The 20649-nt window shown below is 42.3% G+C and overlaps 2 protein-coding genes across 8 annotated transcripts; both read right to left on the bottom strand.

Annotated features, from left to right (window-relative positions):
• Positions 1-4630: 4630 nt before the first annotated feature.
• On the bottom strand, positions 4631-12708 carry LOC115141699 (phospholipase DDHD2-like). 5 transcript variants are annotated; one of them, XM_065002314.1, is made up of 18 exons: positions 12256-12708; positions 11905-11985; positions 11594-11748; positions 10882-11084; positions 10375-10461; positions 10126-10243; positions 8278-8367; positions 8020-8161; positions 7688-7896; positions 7482-7543; positions 7241-7369; positions 7016-7105; positions 6506-6661; positions 6091-6246; positions 5883-5988; positions 5444-5617; positions 4964-5123; positions 4631-4880 (listed from the first exon to the last, which is right to left on the bottom strand). In XM_065002314.1, exons 3-18 carry the CDS (start codon positions 11727-11729, stop codon positions 4814-4816), a joined length of 2085 nt encoding a protein of 694 aa, XP_064858386.1. In that variant the 5' UTR covers positions 11730-11748; positions 11905-11985; positions 12256-12708; the 3' UTR covers positions 4631-4813. The 5 variants fall into 5 exon arrangements, with proteins under 5 accessions (XP_064858386.1, XP_029536706.1, XP_029536698.1 ...); XM_029680846.2 differs by having other exon boundaries at positions 10375-10464; positions 11909-11985; positions 12256-12707; XM_029680838.2 differs by having other exon boundaries at positions 10375-10464; positions 12256-12706.
• Positions 12709-13205: 497 nt separating this feature from the next.
• On the bottom strand, positions 13206-20649 carry LOC115141716 (phospholipid phosphatase 5). 3 transcript variants are annotated; one of them, XM_029680877.2, is made up of 7 exons: positions 20468-20649; positions 19554-19673; positions 18373-18481; positions 18018-18108; positions 16828-17016; positions 16469-16639; positions 13206-14130 (listed from the first exon to the last, which is right to left on the bottom strand). In XM_029680877.2, the coding sequence occupies exons 2-7, from the start codon at positions 19622-19624 to the stop codon at positions 13940-13942; spliced, it is 822 nt and encodes a 273-aa protein (XP_029536737.1). In that variant the 5' UTR covers positions 19625-19673; positions 20468-20649; the 3' UTR covers positions 13206-13939. The 3 variants fall into 3 exon arrangements, with proteins under 3 accessions (XP_029536737.1, XP_029536747.1, XP_029536741.1); XM_029680881.2 differs by having other exon boundaries at positions 13934-14130; positions 16811-17016; XM_029680887.2 differs by lacking the exon at positions 19554-19673.

Raw genomic sequence — 20649 nt, 5'->3', positions numbered from 1 at the left:
GCGTGTATATTCATGGATGTGGATGTATAGGCCCGGTATTTTAAGCCACGATTGGCACCCTGGTCACTTCAGACAGACTTTACATTGCCTTATGTATAGTGCTGTGTGTGTGCTGTTGAACCTTGCCTTATGCTGGCTACTGGAACTTAGGTCTTTGGTCAACATGTTGAAATTCTGTGAAAAGAATTTCCTCTTGTTGGACAACAACCACAATCAATCGATTGATCAATCAATGTCTGAATCACATTCTGAGAAAGGCAAATGCACTGTCGTGTGTGTGTGCGTGCCTGTGTGTGCGTGTCTGTAAACTCAATGGTGAGGTTTAAAACCCCTCTACATACTTTACATAGTCTGCAATTGTCACTCTATCCTCCAGTCCTCTCACTAGACCTCCTACTTCAGAGAACCTCAAGTTACCTCACCTTACATGACGTCACCTTTCAGTCAGATGGCTTTTCTTTACTAGCAGGTTTACTAGATGCTGTGTAGCCTGCCTGTGTTAGCCTAGAATTCAATCAAACCCACACTGCAGAAATCCCAGGTGTTGTACTCAAACATGAACTAACAGTGTTATGTAAATAATGGGCAGCCCCCACAAAAACCAGGTTCCGACATTTTTATTTGACAACTTTCCAATTTTCATCCAAATAAGGGAAGGCCTTTTGGTTAATCAGTGCATGGATAAAGTATCCTGTGGTTTAATACGTCTTAAACATGAACACATCACAAAGATGAGGTAGAAAAGCCGTAAACAACAAGCTTAGAGGCATGAACATGTATAAACTAGTAGTGCTCACACCAGATCAAAGACACTGGCTGGCTAGTTGTTTTCTAGAGCTTGTAAAAAAGTGTAACTTTGCCACACTGTAAGAATAAAATCATGAGAAAAATGAACGCTTTAATAGTAATCCTCTCTTGCTAGAAACCCCCTGTCCAGACAGATAATGGAGAGCATTGGTAAATGAGGAATTACGTTCAAGTAGAATGGACAGACTACAAAGAAAGATAAGAGGACTAACCCTAACCCTAGCCTATATATTATAGAAACATATATTTGCATGTGAAAAGGTCATGGGATGCATTTGCTCCATTGAGTCCATTGAGTCATAAAGTCTACATAAGTGTTACAATCATGGTTAGAGAGTTGGACTAGGAACCGGAAGGTTGCAAGTTCAAACCCCCGAGCTGACAAGGTACTAATCTGTCGTTCTGCCCCTGAACAGGCAGTTAACCCACTGTTCCTAGGCAGTCATTGAAAATAAGAATTTGTTCTTAACTGACTTGCCTAGTTAAATAAAGGTAAAATAAAAATAAAAAAAAATAAAATCATGACACAACAGATTAACAGTCAAGACTAGCCTAATGGTGTGATCTTTTGCTAAATGACTTCACATAGTCATAATAGCCTACCTTTATGAAATGAATACAACACTATATCTATCATCATAACCAATAAACTATAGGACCTGTGTTAGTCCAAGTTTCATTCACAGGAAACTTGGTGAACGGATGAGACTATGGCTTCAAATCATGCTTTAAAAAGTAATTGCTCACATGGAATGTTACTCTTTAAATACAGATAGTGTGATGATGATAGGCTACAGTCGTTGGTGTCTACACATGGGCCAGAGTGTGAATTTGAACATGCATGCTTCCTCTTCAACAAAGATATTGCAATAATCATAGAAATCCTGTTCTAATTCCTAATTCTATGGCCATAATAACATACGCCTATGATGTTGTGCTAAAGTCAGTTCAGAATGACTTTTTAAAACAAAACTCTACTTTAAAATATAATATAATTAATATTCCAAATGAATAACCTTGTCGAGAAGGAATCTGCAAGTAAGCATTTCGTTGGACGATGTATATGATGCATATCCCGTACATACGACTAATAAAACATGAAAAACATTTTTTACCGGCAAGAACAGTCAACACAGAACTGGCAATTATAGTCTACAGTCCAAAAGTTAAATGTCCTACTTTTCCAGTGAACTTTCCGGATAAATCAGCTATCCAATTTTCAAAAAACGTCAAAGATGGTGTTATGAAGTTATTTTCTTCACTATGAAAACGTTCCTTGCAGAGCACGATGTGAGCGGCAGTCCCAATGCCCGTTCTTCACTATGAAAACGTTCCTTGCAGTGCACGATGTGAGCGGCAGTCCCAATGCCCGTTCTTCACTATGAAAACGTTCCTTGCAGAGCACGATGTGAGCGGCAGTCCCAATGCCCGTTCTTCACTATGAAAACGTTCCTTGCAGAGCACGATGTGAGCGGCAGTCCCAATGCCCGTTCTTCACTATGAAAACGTTCCTTGCAGAGCACGTTGTGAGCGGCAGTCCCAATGCCCGTTCTTCACTATGAAAACGTTCCTTGCAGAGCACGATGTGAGCGGCAGTCCCAATGCCCGTTCTTCACTATGAAAACGTTCCTTGCAGAGCACGATGTGAGCGGCAGTCCCAATGCCCGTTCTTCACTATAAAAACGTTCCTTGCAGAGCACGTTGTGAGCGGCAGTCCCAATGCCCGTTCTTCTAAGTGAAATCGTGTCTGTAATATATGGCGTATATTACACGCGGATAAATGCGAAATGAACTTTCCGGGGCCAATATGCCAGGAATGTGGCTTAAAGAAACAGTTAATATACGAAATTAATCCTATAAATACGAACACAATGTTCACCTCTCTTTGGAGTAAAAGGCTAAATAGGCGACAGAGTGGAATGAAGTCGACTGTAGTAATTTGATAAACCTATTATTGGCTGCTGCAGACAGTCAAATCCTTGCAGGCTTTACGTCTGTTATTCATCATTTACTAAAAGTATATATATATATATATATATATATATATATACACATACACACACACACTACCAGTCAAATGTTTGGGCACACCTACTCATTCAAGGGCTTTTCTTTATTTTTACTATTTTCTACATTGTAGAATAATAGCGAAGACGTCACAACTATGAAATAACACATATGGGATCATGTAGTAACCAAAAAAAGTGTTAAACAAATCAAAATAGATTTTAGATTTTAGATTTTCAAAGTAGCCACCCTTTGCCTTGATGACAGCTTTGCACACTCTTGGCATTCTCTCAACCAGCTTCAGGAAGAATGCTTTTCCAACAGTCTTGAAGGAGTTACCACATATGCTGAGCACTTGTTGGCTGCTTTTCCTTCACGCTGCGGTCCAACTCATCCCAAACCATCTCAATTGGGTTGAGGTCAGGTAATTGTGGAGGCCAGGTCATCTGATGCAGCACTCCATCCCTCTCCTTATTGGTCAAATAGCCCTTACACAGCCTGGAGGTGTGTTGGGTTATTGTCCTGTTGAAAAACAAACGATAGCCCTACTAAGCGCAAACCTGATGGGATGGCGTATCACTGCAGAATGCTGTGGTAGCCATGCTGGTTAAGTGTGCCTTGAATTCTAAATAAATCACTGACAGTGTCACCAGGAAAGCACCCCCAAACTATCACACCTCCTCCTCCATGCTTCACAGTGGGAACCCCACATGCGGAGATCATCCGTTCACCTATTCTGTGTCTCCCAAAGACAAGGCGGTTGGAACCAAAATCTCAAATTTGAACTCATCAGACCAAACGACAGGTTTCCACCGGTCTAATGTCCATTTCTCGTGTTTCTTGGCCCAAGCAAGTCTCTTCTTCTTATTGGTGTCCTTTAGTAGTGGTTTCTTTGCAGCAATTTTACCATTAAGGCCTGATTCACACAGTCTCCTCTGAAGAGTTGATGTTGAGATGTGTCTGTTACTTGAACTCTGTGAAGCATTTATTTGCGCTGCAATTTCTGCGGCTGGTAACTCTAATGAACTTATCTGCAGCAGAGGTAACTCTGGGTATTCCTTTCCTGTGGCAGTTGTAATGAACACGAGGGGAGACAGAGAGCTGGTTTCAAGCGCAGGGCGCAGCAGATGTTCATTGCTTGATTCTCTTTGCTTATTTCAGCTGTTCTTGATGTAATATGGACTTGGGCTAGCTTCTGTATACCACCCCTATCTTGTCACAACACAACTGACTGGCTCAAACGCATTAAGAAGGAATGAAATTCCACAAATGTACTTTTAACAAGGCACACCTGTTAATTGAAATGCATTCCAGGTGACTACTTCATGAAGCTGGTTGAGAGAATGCCAAAAGTGTGCAAAGCTGTCATCAAGTTAAAGGGTGGCTACTTTGAAGAATCTCAAATATAAAATATATTTTGATTTGTTTAACACTTTTTTGGTTACTACATGATTCCGTTTGCTATTTCATTGTTTTGATATCTTCACTATTATTCTACACTGTAGAAAATAGTAAAATTAAAGAAAAACCCTTGAATGAGTAGGTGTGTCCAAACTTATGACTGGTACTGTATATATACTGTATATATACACGCAGGCAGGCACACACGCACGCGTGCACACACACATACTTACATATAGTGCTAAATTGCTGTATAGGCCTATATCATTTTTAAAAAGTGTGAATAATTAGAATAACACCTTTAATGAAAAGTTAGTCACATTTTCCATGTTTGTAAACAAACTACGATGAGCCCATAATCAAACGGTGCATTAGGTTTATACCCAAAAACAACAGTTTATGTAAATGACTAACCTCCAGATCAAATCACAATTTATTTAAAGTGCATTTAACAAAAGCCTCAATACACTAAACTATTTTTTATAATGAAATCAAACCAATTTGATGCATACAGTAGCATGCTTCCAGAGCCTCCTGTATATTACAAGCATTATACACAACTCATAAGCTCCATCATTTACATTGACATTTGGAGATGCTAGAGAAGGATTCCCTTCCCCTCATAGATTTCCCTCAAAAGCAGCAGCACAGTATCCTTGGAATCCCTGAAACACAAAAGAAAACATGAGATACCGCAGAAAGCTAAAGAATACATGTAATATACCAACCCTCACTCATTTGTTCTTACCAGTAGCAGAGATGGCTCTGAATGGCAAACAGATACTCGTTGAAGCTCTCTAGGGGTTTCTCCTGAAGGACGTAATCAAACCGACGTCCGCCATTCAACATTCCAACACTGATATTCCTCATCTCTGTAGGTGAGACTGTACCATTTGGGGCCCCACTACCTGGAAAAGAGTATTGAGGGAAGATTCAGGTAACACAGTTCAAACTTTATTGTCCCCAGAGGGAAATCTGGTTGCAGACAGGGGTAACATGATAAAAATACACATAGTACATACAAAAAACATATTACACATAAATGTAACCATATTTACATCATGTTACATTACATTGCTCTTAAAGGGTACCTGTGTAGCTACACTATAATTACTACAATAAAAACAGTGACATTTGTTTTTTAGACTATGAAGAATAAAGTAATACATGTATGTTAAAACATTACACATGGTTCCTAATGAATGAATGAATTAATTAAATTACTTACACACTGGTCTCCCACCTTCTGGCTCCTGAGGTGGCAGTGCAGCTGTGGTTCCTACCCCGGCCACCGGGGGTAGTGTGTTGACAGGTAGCATGGTGAGGGTCTGCCACACACCACGGAAAGTACTGATGGAGAGCAGTAGATCTGAGCTGACACGCTTCAAACTGTCTTTCAGCTCTGAGGGACACAATATCAACACAGGGTCACTGCATTGGATGGTGGATGAAAGTTTTCACACTGTCACTGGATAAAAACAATGTCTTCATTGAAGGGCAGCGTTTTTACATGATCAGACAGGTCAGAGCTTTAGCAATGCTCCCTAAGGATCCTAACAAAAAGCTCATAACATATAGGGCTACCATTGACCAGTGGTAAGCAGCAAGTGTATTTCTTGAAATGTTTCTGTAACGTCCAGATCAAGGCTTTATGTCTCAGGTCTCACCAAGATGCATCCTCTTCCTGCCCTTGTGATGTGGGATCAGTATGGGGGGCAAGTCCACATCTGGAAACACCACCATGGGCTCAATCCTATAGGCCACCGGGTCAAACTGCATCGAGGAAGAACACATAGTCAGGTTGTTATGAATATTCATGACTTAGATGGACTTTAGCTACATTAAATATTCATAACGTATGTTCCATAAACATACTGGATGGTAGATGTTGTAGAAGCTTTTGCAGGTGGGGAGGCTGTATTTGGGATCGATCCTCTTCAGGCCGCGCACCGTGAGGAACATTCCTATAGGAGAGCCCAAGGCAAAGAAGGCCTGTGGCTGGAAGGCCAGCTGAGGGTACACGATGGACACCTGGGAAGGAAAGGGTTAATGGTTAATAGTAATTGAGTATGTATGATTATGTAAATTCTGCATTTTCTGTAACTAAGGATGGATATCAAAATGTAGCAACATTTTCAAATGAAATTAAACATTTAATTGAAGTAGATTTTCAGTTGTATTAGTTGGGCCTCATGCTAACTGTGTTAAGATTGTGATTGGAGGACAGGGAGGGAGACAGAGAAAAGGCATGTGTACATGTAACAGAATGCTGTCACTGTTGTTTGTTTACCTGGCCAATGCCAACGTCAAAGTACTTGTAATCCACTGGGCTGGTGGAGGGGGTGCCTGAAAGGAGGGTCGGGTGTTCTTGGACTTGGGAATACACACCGGCAATGCCGGGGATGCCAGGAACTGGGTGTGAAGTTCCTGTCCTGGATTCCTGCTGCTGGGCCAAAGGAGAGAGCGAGAGAGAGAGGAGCTCCAATAACAATCTAAACAATGAGTCTACATCACAAATGGCATCCTATTCCCTACATAGTGCACTTCTTTTGACCAGGGCCCAAGTAGTGTCCTATGTAAGGAAAAGGGTATTTTTTGGGACACTACTTCCAGCTTCCAGCCTTTTACAAACAGTTAGGATAGAATATTGTCATGGCCGAGACAGACAGGAAGCTATGCACAATGGATCCAATAGACTGGAACGTTAGATCAAAGATTTTGAACAGTGGGGAAAAATTTCACATGGTGTTTATGTGCAATGACTGAATCCATTTGGATGTGAATGAGAGATAGGTCATACCCCTCTCCATCTCTTCAACAAGTACATGATCTTCTTGCGAGGCCCCAAGGGTATTCCCAAGTCCTTGAAGAATGTCTCTGAACACAGCCCCTAGTGAATAGACAGAGGACACAAACAGTCGTTAGACAGTCACACACACAAACATACACACACACAAACATACACACACACACACAAACATACACACACACACACACATGCACACACACACACGCACATGCTTACCAGTGATTCTAAGTCCATCTGCTCCTTTGAAAGCATTTGGACATACTTGCCCAATCCAAAGTTCCTAAGTGTGTCCTCAAAGCTCTCAAAGTCTAATGGGGTTGCTTCACTTGGACTGCTGACGCTACTCTGAAGCACAAGACATACAGGATTAACATCAAGCTAATTAGAATAAAAATGCCGGTGGTTGTGTCCATGACCAAAATGGAGTTGTACATTTTGGCAGTAGTCTGTTACTTACTCCCTCTTCATCTTTGTTCCTTCTTTCTTGATTTGTCAGAAGGTCAAAGAGGATCAGAGAACCTAGAAAAGTCATATAAATAAAGAATACAATTTACTATAATGGTTATCAATACTAGCCTTGTCTAAATAAAGACAAAAGAGAGAGAGAGAGGAATAAGTTAGGAGGGGCTTTAAAAAGTTAGGAGAGGTCTATGAGGTACTGACCCAAACTGTGTCCAGCCAGTGACACTTCCCCAGTGAATTGTGGGTGTCGCTGGAGGAAGACTTGGTGGAGGCGGTTGATCTCTGAGGCCACAGTGTCTATGATGGTCTGGCAGTATGTGGGGCTGTTGTAGAAGAACAGGTCCAACACCGTGCTGTTGCTGAACTGACGCAGACGACTGATGCTGGGCAGGGTGATCCTCTGAATATCTCTGTATGGTGAGTGTCAAAGTGTGTTGTTAAGAGAGAGAGAGAGAAAAGAAGAGAGAGAGAAAAGAAGAGAGAGAAAGAGACAGAGAATGAGCGAGAGAGAGTGTGTGTGTACAAGGCCTTACTCATCCACCCCAGTGGCATCACCATGTAGCACCCGGTGCCAGTCGACTGGCAGGAACTCAACACGGCCCATGTGGGTCCCATCTTGACTCTGCTTGAAGTGACTGCTCAGTAGGCTGAGAGAGGCACCCCGGAAATCATTCACTGCATCGGGGAGAGAGGGACAAAAGAGAGAAGGGAGGGCATTCATTCATTAGGCTGTATTTCTATGACAAAATCTGAAGGCCGGTAAAGGGGTAAGGATCAAAGGTTCTACACACCACACTGAACGACCCCACGCAGCTGGATGTCACAGGTTGGTCCAATGCCATGCACCATGAACACAAGGTGGTCCACTTGGTCAGGTTCTCCTGAAAACCAACAACACAAATAATGTACAGTGCCTTCGGAAAGTATTCAGACCCCTTGACTTTTTCCACATTTTGTTACATTAAAGCCTTTTTCTACAATGGATTAAATAAATAAAAATCCTCAGCAATTTACACACAATCCCTCATAATGACAAAGCAAATTTGCAAATGTATTACAATTTTTTTTTTTAAATAGCTTATTTACGTAAATATTCAGGCCCTTTGCTATGAGACTCGAAATTGAGCTCATGTGGATATTAATTAATTGGAATCCACCTGTGGGAAATTCCATTGATTGGACATGATTTGGAAAAGCACACACCTGTCTGTATAAGGTCCCACAGTTGACAGTGCATGTCAGAGCAAAAATCAAGCCATGAGGTCAAAGGAATTGTCCGTAGAGCTCCGAGACAGGATTGAGTTGAGGCACAGATCTGGGGAAGGGTAAATGTCTGCAGCATTGAAGCTCCCCAAGAACACAGTGACCCCATCAATCTTAAATGGAAGAAATTTGGAACCACCAAAACCCTTCCTAGAGTTGGCCGCCTGACCAAACTGAGCAATCAGAGGAGAAGGGCCTTGGTCAGGGAGGTGACCAAGAACCCTATGGTCACTCTGACAGAGCTCTAGAGTTCCTCTGTGGAGATGGGAGAACCTTCCAGAAGGACAACCATTTCCTCAGCACTCCACCAATCAGGCCTTTATGGTAGAGTGGCCATACGGAAGCCACTCCTCAGTAAAAGGCACATGACAGCCCACTTGGAGTTTGCCAAAAGGCACCTAAAGACTCTCGGACCATGAGAAACAAGATTCCTGGCACCATCCCTACGGTGAAGCATGGTGGTGGCAGTATCATGCTGTGGGGATGTTTTTCAGCGCCAGGGACTGGGAGAGATTGAGGGAAAGATGAACAGAGCAAAGTACAGAGAGATCCTTGATGAAAACCTGCTCAGGACCTCAGACTGGGGCGAAGGTTCACCTTTCAACAAGACAACAACCCTAAGCACACAGCCACGACAACGCAGGAGTGGCTTCACGACAAGTCTCTGAATGTCCTTGAGTGGCCAGCCGGAGCCCGGACATGAACCCGATCGAACATCTCTGGAGAGACCTGAAAATAGCCATGCAGCAATGCTCCCCATCCAACCTGACAGAGCTTGAGAGGATCTGCAGCGAGGAATTTGAGAAACTCACCAAATACAGGTGTGCCAAGCTTGTAGCGTCATACCCTAGAAGACTTGAGGCTGTAATCGCTGCCAAAGGTGCTTCAACAAAGTACTGAGTAAAGGGTCTGAATACTTATGTAAATTTGATATTTACGTTTAAAAAAATATATATATACGTTTGCTAATATTTCTAAAAACCTGTTTTTGCTTTGTCATTATGGGGTATTGTGTGTAGATTGATAAGAAAAACAACAACATTTTAATCCATTTTAGAATAAGGTTGTAATGTAACAAAATGTGGAAAAAGTCAAGGGGTCTGAATACTTTACGAATACACTGTATACTGTGTAAGGAATTGTCATTTGTCATCATGTAATTATCAACATGTACTGTAAATTATCCTCGAATGCATTAGAGGTTCCAAAAACCTGAGATCTCCATACACAATGTCTGTCTGTTGTTCAGGCCAATTACCAGCACTGTTGGCATTTAATACACATGGTAGTACAGTAGAGGAGCGACCATCTTACACTGAGCTGTAGAAAGCCCTCGGTGAAGAGGGGAGGCCTGGCTCATACATTTGAGGGCTTACCTTCAGGTAGCTCTACTCTAATACCCTCTAGCCCCCTCTTGACCATCCTGGGTTGACTCTGCTCAGAGGGGAGGCTTATCCAGTCCTTCAAGGGGATTGTCTGTTGCTGTGTCATAAGCTATCGGAGACAGAGCAAGGTCTATAAACTCTTGAGTTGCATAAGTTCTATTTTACAGCGCAATATTGACCTGGTCTTTACAGACAGTATACTACAGTGGGCTAATTGTAATCATGAATGGGGAGTCATACCGTAGGGCTGTGCAACACCACCGTTTCTCCAGTGGGGAATTGTATCTTCTTCATCCAGTCATTCAGCTTCACTGCCATCATGTAGGCCTCCTTAATACAGTGATACAAATGTAACGGACTGGGGTTCGAACCCGCGTCTCCTGCCCTCCAGGCATTAGCTCGGGTAGTTAGAGCAAGTCTTGGGGCGTGCAGTTGACTCGGGTTGAAATCCAGTCAGTCATAAAATGTTATTTACAATGTAATCAAGGTTTGATAAATTGACAGATTAACTAACAAGGTCATTACCAATCTGCAGTATACCTCTTCAGACTGTAGAAATAAGTAAATACTGGCCCCACAATACTACGGTACTAAGATAAACACCAAGGTAACAGGGTAGATATCACTTTGTAATGATGTGTGCATCTGATATGGCACCCTATTCCCTATATACAGTAGAGCATTACTTTTGACCAGGGCCCTGTGTACTATATAGGCACCAGGGTTCCATTAAAGACTGTGTCCTACCTCCAGGACGAGGCTGGTGTCCTCTGGGTAAGGGGTGTAGGAGATGTCCTTGTCTCCTTTGTGGAACCAGGAGCAGCGCCTCACCTCCAAGGGGGGCTGCTCCCAGTACACCGCAAAGCACTTCCTCTCCTTCAGCCTCACGTCGAAACGCCTCCCTTCTGTGGCTACCACCACATCCACTTCTTCCTCCCCACTGGTCTCCCCTGTTAGGAGCAAACCCACAATTATAAGGACATCATTATAATCATCTTTATCATTGCTGTTATCATCAGGGATCACTTCATTCAACTGGACTTAAGGGTTATCTGGACAAATAATATTTTCATTCAATTCAATTCAAAATTGTGAGTAACGATAACGTGTTACCATTCTACTACCAGGCTATTACCACTTTATTCCATCCTCTAATGTAAAGTGCTACCATTATCTTAATAAGGCTCTATTGCATGAACAATGGTTCACTCCGAAGTAGGATTGAGTTATATTCTTTTTCGGGGTACTACATCACATAGTTTGTGGTATAGAGGGGTAACAATACAAGAACAATGTCTTTAACTGTATATGGTTTTAACTGTATACTTGACATTTTAAATGATTTCCCTCTGTATAAATAAACTAATTCATGAACATTTCATGTGTATTACTGATGTATTAGTGTAATGTGTACTGTATTAAATGTGTATTTGTAGAAGTGTGATGAATAGTCTCATGCCATGTTTGTGTGTCTCCTCCAGCCGTAGAGAATCCTCTCTGCTGAATGGGATCCAGGAGCTTCTACAGTCCACCGGATTCTGGCAGTGGAACCAATGGTGCTGCACCGGCTCATATACACCTGTCACACCTTCCATGGCAGATAGATCAGTGAAGCTATGTGAGAGTGGGAGTAAATAGAATATATTAGAATAGAGTAGGACAGAAAATAATATTAAATAGATTTCTTAGATATTCCCCATAGGCGACTTCCATATTTTTTGTCTGCTTTTAAAGAACAGAACGACACGAATAAATGGAAAACAAGCTCACCTACTGTCTGGCTACTGTATGAAGACAGAGGTGTAATTTGATTGGCTCAGGTTGGTCACCCAGTAAGCTTTAACACGCTACCTGTGAGGCACAAACAGAATTCTAATATTTACACATTCATCTGGTGCTGGGGTTCAGGGAAAATAGCATTGTTTTAGATGCTATAGAGGAACTGACATCTGGATCTTTAGGATAGATTGTGCATACCATCTCACAACATGCTGGGAATGTTTACCTTGGAACTTGACACTTAACCATGGTGCTGGGAGTGAATATAGTCAATTCATCACTTATACTATTACAACTAACATTCTTTGAAGTAGAGAGCAGACATCAGAAATAGCTACATACCTTCAATGTACAGCTAATGTTATAGTATGGCTCTATCAAATATGGCAGTTCCTCCTGAGTGGATCTCTAGGATGTCTCTCTGTTGAAAGTTGCAAATAGTCTTCCTTAGAATATATAAAAATCCAAAACCATTTAGATATTGTTAAACGCAAAAAGACACAAAGGTTTGTTGAGGTTTCCAACAGCGTGGACTTTCCTCTGATACACTTTACTTGTCGCAAGCAGGTCTCAACACTCGTATGTTCTGAATGACATCACCGGTTTAGTGATTCAGTAGTAGGATCAAAGGTAAATTTCCATGACGATAGAGAGATGTGTAGCAACACAACAGTAAACCTGTAGGCTATAAATCACTGGCAGAATCCTAAAGAAATTACAAAAATCATAACTCAATAATAATACCTAGCTAAGAGGATTCCAAGCTTTGAGTGGGGAATGGGAACATCTGCAAGTTTAATTATATTTAGTGTGTATGTGGGGGGGTAATTTAAGAAAAAATGTCAGCCTTGACAATTCAGTCAGTCCATATCTACACTTCAATCTCAACAGATCTAGAACAGACTGAAGTGTAAAGGCTACTTGGCAACTGAATAGGCTAGGTGTCAGTCTGTGTTCTGCTTCTCCTACATAAAGACAATGTTCCAGCTGTTAACCAGTAGAGGCTGGCTCATAATAATGGCTGGAACGGCACTAATGGAATGGCATCAAACACATTGAAAACATGTTTGACACCATTCCACCAATTCCGCTCCAGCCATTACCACGAGCCCATCCTCCTCAATGAAGGTGCCACCACCCTCCTGTGCTGTTAACATACTGTGCTGTAGAACATAAACCACATGGATGATTGGCTTCAGCGAGAGCATGGGTGAAGTTCCCTACTTAACAAAAAACTGTAGAAAACCATATTGACATTGGACAATGTAAAGAAAGTCTGCTGAATCCGTACATTCCCTGGTAACAAACTTTATTGGCACAGTATTGTAAACAAGGTACTATACATACAGTATCTGTAAGTGCATTAAAAAAGGAGAATTTTGGCATCTTAAGTGACTAGAAAAACTCCATATGATTCATTAATTTTCTCATTTAGATTTGGATTAGTCATAGATTTATAAAACCGAGATTGCTAGCATGTCCCCTTACTTGTGATCCAACGTAACCGTGGAGGTCCTTTCACTTCTATACAATTGGTCCTTCAAAGATTAGAAACATTGATATTAGCATGACAGCCTGGGAATGCAACCCTGTTTTTACAGTAGTACTGTTTCTCTTCTTGGAATAGACCAACAGACAGCACTGATTGAGTGAGGGGCAGACTACTTGGTACCGCTCCTCTCCAACTAAAGTTGTTTGTTTGTTTGTTTTTCCACAGTGGAGGTCTGGATCTGCAATCACAAGGCTGATGGTCTAGGATCAGGTTCCCCCTGTCCATATAATCTTATTCATCATGATTTGAAAGTAAAGTGAGAGGTTACGTCCCAATAACCTCTCCTTTCTCCCAAAGTGTGCACTTGTTGACTTCCCTTCATGGATTTGAAAGGAAATTACTGGTACATGGAACTCTAACACATACACCAATCCAATGCTTTTACATGCGTGGGGATGATTACACGAGTGCACACTAAAGGAAGAAGGAGAGATTATGGGGATGCACCCAGTACAGAAGCAGGCCTGGGGCTCCTTACAGAGGCAGAAGGTATCCTGAGTTGGCTTGCTGGGCCTGCTGCTCCTGCTGCTTGCGCTCCTGTGCCGCCGGGACTACTTCCCTGTGCAGCAGGGGCCTGTGGCTGTCTGAGTCACTGAGAGATGGGTAGTGCTGCCAGTAGCCCAGACAGGCAAACACCGACCCCAGCAGAGAGCCCACCAGGACATCTGGAGAACAAAAATATTAGAATTATGTTCAGTTTACATTTATATTTCAGCAATTTAGTGAACGATCTGTAACCAGCCAATATAATTGTAATTTGCCACACTTGAAACAGGGGTTGTGTTGATAGTGGTGGGCATTATTTTGAAAATAAAGACATCAAAAGTTGATCAGGGCTTGTGAAAGCCAATGACAAAGCCTGAAGGTCAAAGCAAAGCCAGTCGCCATGCGGGATAAGGCAACACTTTATCAATAGGCCCATTACAGTGGGAATGTAACGGGCTCAACCTTCTACTGTAACATGAGAAAAGATTATTATTACTGCCTATTATCAAGAAGAGGTAATAAGGGTTGTACACAAACGTACGACGCAACTCTGTGACATATGCAGTACATAAATCTAGACACAATACCCCATAATGACAAAGCGAAAACAGGTTTTTAGAAATGTTAGCTAATTTATTAAACATTTAAAACAGAAATACCTTATTTATTCAGTATATATTAAGTATTCAGACCCTTTGCTATGAGACTCGAAATTAAGATCAGGTGCATCCGGTTTCCATTGATCATCTTTGAGATGTTTTTACAACTTGATTGGAGTCCACCTGTGATAAATTACATTGATTTGACATAATTTGGAAATGCACACATCTGTCCATATAAAAAGGTCCCACAGTTGACAGTGCATGTCAGAGCAAAAACCAAGCCGTGAGGTCTAAGGAATTGGCTGTAGAGCTCCGAGACAGGATTGTGTCAAGGCACAGATCTGGGGAAGGCTACCAAAAAATTGCTTCAGTATTGAAGGTGCCCAAGAACACAGTGGCCTCCATCATTTTTAAATGGAAGAAGTTTGGAACCACCAAGATTCTTCCTAGAGCTGGCCGCCCGGCCAAACTGAGCAATCGGGGGAGAAGGGCCTTGGTCAGGGAGGTGACCAAGAACCCTATGGTCACTCGCTGAGGCACAGATCTGGGGAAGGGTAAATGTCTGCAGCATTGAAGCTCCCCAAGAACACAGTGGCCTCCATCAATCTTAAATGGAACAGATTTGGAACCACCAAAACCCTTCCTAGAGTTGGCCGCCTGGCCAAACTGAGGAATCAGAGGAGAAGGGCCTTGGTCAGGGAGGTGACCCTATGGTCACTCTGACAGAGCTCTAGAGTTTCTCTGTGAAGATGGGAGAACCTTCCAGAAAGACAACCATCTCTGCAGCACTCCAGCAATCAGGTCTTTATGATAGAGTGGCCATACGGAAGCCACTCCTCAGTAAAAGGCACATGACAGCCCGCTTGGAGTTTGCCAAAAGGCACGTAAAGGACTCTCAAACCATGAGACACAAGATTCTCTGGTCTGATGAAACCAAGATTGAACTCTTTGGCCTGAATTCCAAGCATTGGGTCCGGAGGAAACCTGGCACTGTCCCTACGGTGAAGCATGGCAGCATCATGCTGTGGGGATGTTTTTCAAAGGCAGGGACTGGGAGACTAGTGAGAATTGAGGGAAAGATGACCAGAAAGGACCTCAGACTGGGGTGAAGGTTGACCTTCCAACAGGACAATAACCCTAAGCACACAATGAAGGAGTGGCTTCAGGACAAGTCTCTGAATGTCCTTGAGGGGCCCAGCCGGAGCCCGGACTTGAACCCGATCGAACATCTCTGGAGAGACCTGAAAATAGCTGTGTAGCGATGCTCCCCATCCAAACTGACAGAGCTTGAGAGGATCTGCAGAGAAGAATGGGAGAAACTCACCAAATACAGGTGTGCCAAGCTTGTAGCGTCATACCCAAGTAGACTCGAGGTTGTAATCACTGCCAAAGGTGCTTCAACAAAGTACTGGGTAAAGGGTCTGCATACTTATGTAAATGTGATCTGTTGTTTTTTTAAATAAATTTGCAAACATTTCTAAAAACCTGTTTTTGCTTAGTCATTATGGTGTATTGTGTGTAGATTGAAGGAAAAAACAATTTAATCAATTTTAGAATAAGGCTGTAATGTAACAAAATGTGAAAAAGTAAAGGGATCTGAATACTTTCCGAAGGCACTGTATATACACATTAAGTTTCAAAAGTATTGGGACAATGACACATTTTGTTGTTGGGGGGACTATGTACAAAAAGTGTTGTAATTCCTAAACTGTACCCTAAAATTAAAGCTGACGGTCTGCACTACCTCATAGTCATTGTATCATTTCAAATCCAAAGAGCTGGAGTACAGAGCCAAAACAAAAAATGTGTCACTGTCCCAATACTTTTGGAGCTCACTGTATATTTATGTTCAAATTCCACACTTCAATCAAAACTATTTTAGTTTCTGCCGAGTGTTAGCTATCAAGCTGTCTACCTTGCCAATGATGCTTGTAGTCGCAGGTCCTGGATATGGCGATGAGGATGGCAAAGAGGAGAGGGGCGAGGAAGGCACAGAGTCGCCAGGCTTTGCCCCGTCCTGCTGGACTAAAGCAGTGCAGCTTCCCCGCCACATACAGAGCAGTGAAGCCCAGACCAGCAAAGGCAACTGAGAAGGCAACACATAGAGAGAAAGGTCAAGGTCTTGGATATGTACAGTATAATGTAGTTAGCTGACCTAAAGAACGGTTTGTGACATAAAAGTGTTGCGTTAGTTGTAATCAACTGGCGCCAGCTGTCATTAGTGTTACTGGTAAAGTGTGTGCATGCGTGCATGGACCTTAGGTATGCTCTCACATGAGGAGTGTCCGCTAGGGAAGCTCTTCCTCCCCTCCTCTACGGTGTCAGGGTCTCCACTGCATCGCAGCTCCGTGTTCATCTGACCATCAGGGAAACAGCGGTAGAAGAAATCTGGCCGCGGCCTGCCCACTGCCAATTTGATAGCGTTGGTGAAAACCCCATTGAGTACCAGAGTCAACGTCACAGCTGAAAGGAAGACAGAGACTGTATGTATTCTGTAGTATGACGTGACAGTATTTGACATGTAAGTCAATCAGAAAGAGACTCTTGTGTGGCCTATGTGGTCCAGTGGTTACAGCCACTGACCATTGTTCGTCTCCGACCCACTGCCCTTTCCCTCCCCTATCTCCCCCGTCTTTCCAACACTTTACTATCACTTCAATTTAGCCCATAAAATATGAAAGGATTGGGACTGCCTCACTGATTTAAAATATATATATATTTTTAAATGTGACTTGTACTTCATACTGTGTTGCTCATCATGAGTCAAAACATCTTCATGGGTTATCTACAGTAAAGGTGGATATGAAATTTTCATGTAAAAGCAAGCTTATCTTAGTTCTTAAAAACGTCAATTTGTGAAACAATTTTATTGCCTTGAATGTTGTCTATGGCTGCGTTTAGACAGGCAGGCCAATTCTGATCTTTTTCACTAATTGTTTGACCAATCAGATCAGCTCTGAAAAAGTACTGGGGGAAATCAGAATTGGGCCGGCTGTATAAACAAAGCCAAAGACTTAATGGTCTCAATCATAACCCCGCCCTCTGCGGAGACTGAAACTACAAGATGCATCCGGTTTTCAAGGGAAATGGAAAGAGTGCTTTTGACGCGACTTCCACTTTTGGACATTAACAAGGTAACGCTCCATCTTAACTCCCCCTCCACATTTACTGGACTGGTTAAACAGTGCAGAAGATAATCTCCCCTGACAGGTGTTTTTTTCTCATCAGGACCAGAAAGAAAGAAACGCAGCTTAGGCATTTATTTTACGCCTGCTACATTAAGTTATGCTAACCCTAGTCTCAACCATAACCCTAACTTCGTGTCCACATCCCAGTTAAACCTTTACCCTCAACCGTAGTTAATTCAACTGTTATCTTGCCTTAAAGGGGAGTCCAAATCCATTGAGTTTGCCTGCAGCTACTTTGCAGAAAAGAGGGGTTTCCGAGCGTAACATTGTACCTACCCAGAGAGGCCTCCTTAATGTCCCTCTTCTCTGTCTTGTTCAGGAAGGCAAACAACATGATGACAGCCATAGGGGTGAAAAGTGCTATGCTCTGCAAAACAGTTTTATGTGTGCATGAAAATGACTTAATCCAATTTGTTCTGATAATCATTTTGATAACCAGACTGTCTTGACAAAATTCAGACCCAAAAGAGCAAGGTGACAGCGACAATAGGAATAACTCCACTTGGAGAGGAAGAGACCCTGTTAGGAACCAGACCATTGAGAAGAAGTTCATTTTCTTTGGCTGGCTGTTTTAAATATGTTATTATGGAGGTTAATTATGCAGACTGTCATTAGTAGTACTGGTACTTACAAACATGAGTTTGGTAGGAACGTGGTCATTCTCCACATGGTGGAACTTGTAGAGCCACATCTCCTCTGGCTGGATCTCGCGAGAGAAAGGAGGTAGCACCTCAGTCACACTAAGAGGACAGAGAGAATCATTGATAGCTGTTGTATTATTACACAAGGAAACAGCTCCAATATACTTGTATGGTGATTGACTGTCATATGACTTGTAAAGACAGCACAAACAGATCTGGTACCAGGCTGGGCAACAGCACCTATACACATGAATCTAAAGTTGCTGTAAGCTTACTGTTAGGAAGAGTCGATTTGCTTAGGTGTGGGAAGATTATTGATGCAAAGACAAGGCGAAGACTTATGTAATTTACAAAGGTTTAATAGACAGAACTTGTGCACAAGTGAGATCAGTACGATACTCAGAGGAGTTCACAACCATCTGACCCTCAAGGCCAGAAAGCTACTTAAATACTTGTTACATTTATTAGGGATCACCATTAGCTGCTGTCAAGGCAGCAGCCACTCTTCCTGGGGTCCAAACACATTAATGCACATCACACAAAAAATGTTACAGTACATCATATAACATTATTACACCACTACATATCTACAACACAAAATGTATAGTACCACCATACAGCAATAGTACAATATACGTGTTTAGAGTGCATGTGTGTGTGTGCGTATGCATGTGTGCCAGTGTGTGTGTCTCTTCACAGTCCGCATTGTTCCATAAGGAGTACATTTATCGGTTTATAAATCTTATTTACTGCTTGCATGAGTTACTTGATGTGGAATAGAGTTCCATGTAGTTATGGCTCTATGCAGTACTGTGCGTTTGTGAAGAGACCCCTGGTGGCATGTCTTGTGGAGTACTGTATGCCTGGGTGTCTAAGCTGTGTGCTAGTCGTTTGAAAAGAGAGCTCGGGTGCCATCAGCATGTCAATACCTCCCACACAGACAAGTAGTGATGCAGTCAATCTCTCCTCTACTTTGATCCAGGAGAGATTGACATGCATGTCATTGATGTTAGCTCTCTGTGTACACTTAAAAGCCAGCCTATCTCTGTTCATTCTCCAAGACCCTGGGCCCTGGTCAAAACATTAATCAAGGTTGTTGTCCAGACCACTTGGGTCAGAGTGAATAGTATATTTGATACTCCATCTCTATCATTAAAAACCGCCAACTTACCAGAACACTGCAAACAACAGTAGACGGGTCAATACGTCAAAGACGAAACAGTCATTTAGACTCCTCCTCATCTTCTAGCCTAGCTTGTCATCAAACTAGCCCAGGGGTTCTGCTTAGGGCCTAAAGGACAGGAGGAGAATGGAGACATGTCATACACTATATATAGAAGAGTTGGATGATTCAGGAGGGCCCAACTTTGAAAGTCCTTTTGTCAGACTACAACATAGTTATAAAAGTCTGACGGACATTTTATCAGTGAGTGTCATCATGGCATGTCGCTGCCTGTATGATGCAAAGAAGTACATTCCTAAATGCATCAATGGATATACATTGTTTTCAATGTGTTAAACAGCTACTGAAGCCACCACTATGCATTGCAATCACCAAACGGTCAGTGCTATCCGGCTTCTTTGGGACGTGCCTACCCTAACCTCTTACCATTTTAAAGAGACGTTCCAAAGATCCCGGATTGCAAGGACCACCACCAAACAAAGTGACATCAGTCTTCACATTCTTCAAATTAGCAGACTACTAAATTAGTCCTAAATAATGCTGTACCATGCATAACATAACCCTGGGCAACAGGCAGAGAGAGCAGTTGGACATTAAAGCTGTATAAGGACCCAATGTAAACATGACACGTAGCCTACTGATACAGCACGGCATGTATGAGTAAACTGCGTAATTCAGCCAAAATCCAATTATTTGGCTCTTTAAAATTCAGGCGGACAGCCAAATATATGAGTTACGGTGGTTTATGCATCGGATTACAGAGTAATTTTCATAGGATACCTACCAGCATGCCACAATCATATCTGACTGGATACTAGCTTGTACATCCGCAAACACGATACAGTAGCGTTCACCGGTTCTATCCCCCACTCCCCTGTTTTTACGCAGTATAGTATACAGACCTTTGAGCGCATCAAAGTATTCCAATCTTCGTCGGCTGTTGAACTGTTCCGGTAAAAGATGGAAAGAAAACCCATATCAAACTATTGTAGTCGTCGTTTCACTACTATTGTTGCGCCCGACCAGGTAACTCTGGTACGACCTGCTATGCAAGGGATCATTATGAAACTGACTGAATGCGGAA

Source organism: Oncorhynchus nerka, linkage group LG2, assembly GCF_034236695.1.
Source record: "Oncorhynchus nerka isolate Pitt River linkage group LG2, Oner_Uvic_2.0, whole genome shotgun sequence".
Lineage (NCBI taxonomy): Eukaryota > Metazoa > Chordata > Actinopteri > Salmoniformes > Salmonidae > Oncorhynchus > Oncorhynchus nerka.
This window is presented reverse-complemented; position numbering and strand designations above follow the sequence as displayed.

Excerpts from the sequence above, each read along its gene's own strand:
- LOC115141699 (XM_029680846.2), bottom strand. The coding sequence starts at position 11,729 with ATGGAAGGTGTGACAGGTGTATATGAGCCGGTGCAGCACCATTGGTTC. Across the intron at positions 7,544-7,687 it reads ACTGGCTGGACACAGTTTGG|GTTCTCTGATCCTCTTTGAC; the intron begins GTCAGTACCTCA and ends TGACTTTTCTAG. Across the intron at positions 5,989-6,090 it reads TCTACAACATCTACCATCCA|TTTGACCCGGTGGCCTATAG; the intron begins GTATGTTTATGG and ends TCCTCGATGCAG.
- LOC115141716 (XM_029680877.2), bottom strand. The coding sequence starts at position 19,624 with ATGAGGAGGAGTCTAAATGACTGTTTCGTCTTTGACGTATTGACCCGT. Across the intron at positions 18,482-19,553 it reads CTGTTGTTTGCAGTGTTCTG|TGTGACTGAGGTGCTACCTC; the intron begins GTAAGTTGGCGG and ends CTGTCCTCTTAG. Across the intron at positions 14,131-16,468 it reads CTACAAGCATCATTGGCAAG|ATGTCCTGGTGGGCTCTCTG; the intron begins GTAGACAGCTTG and ends TTTGTTCTCCAG.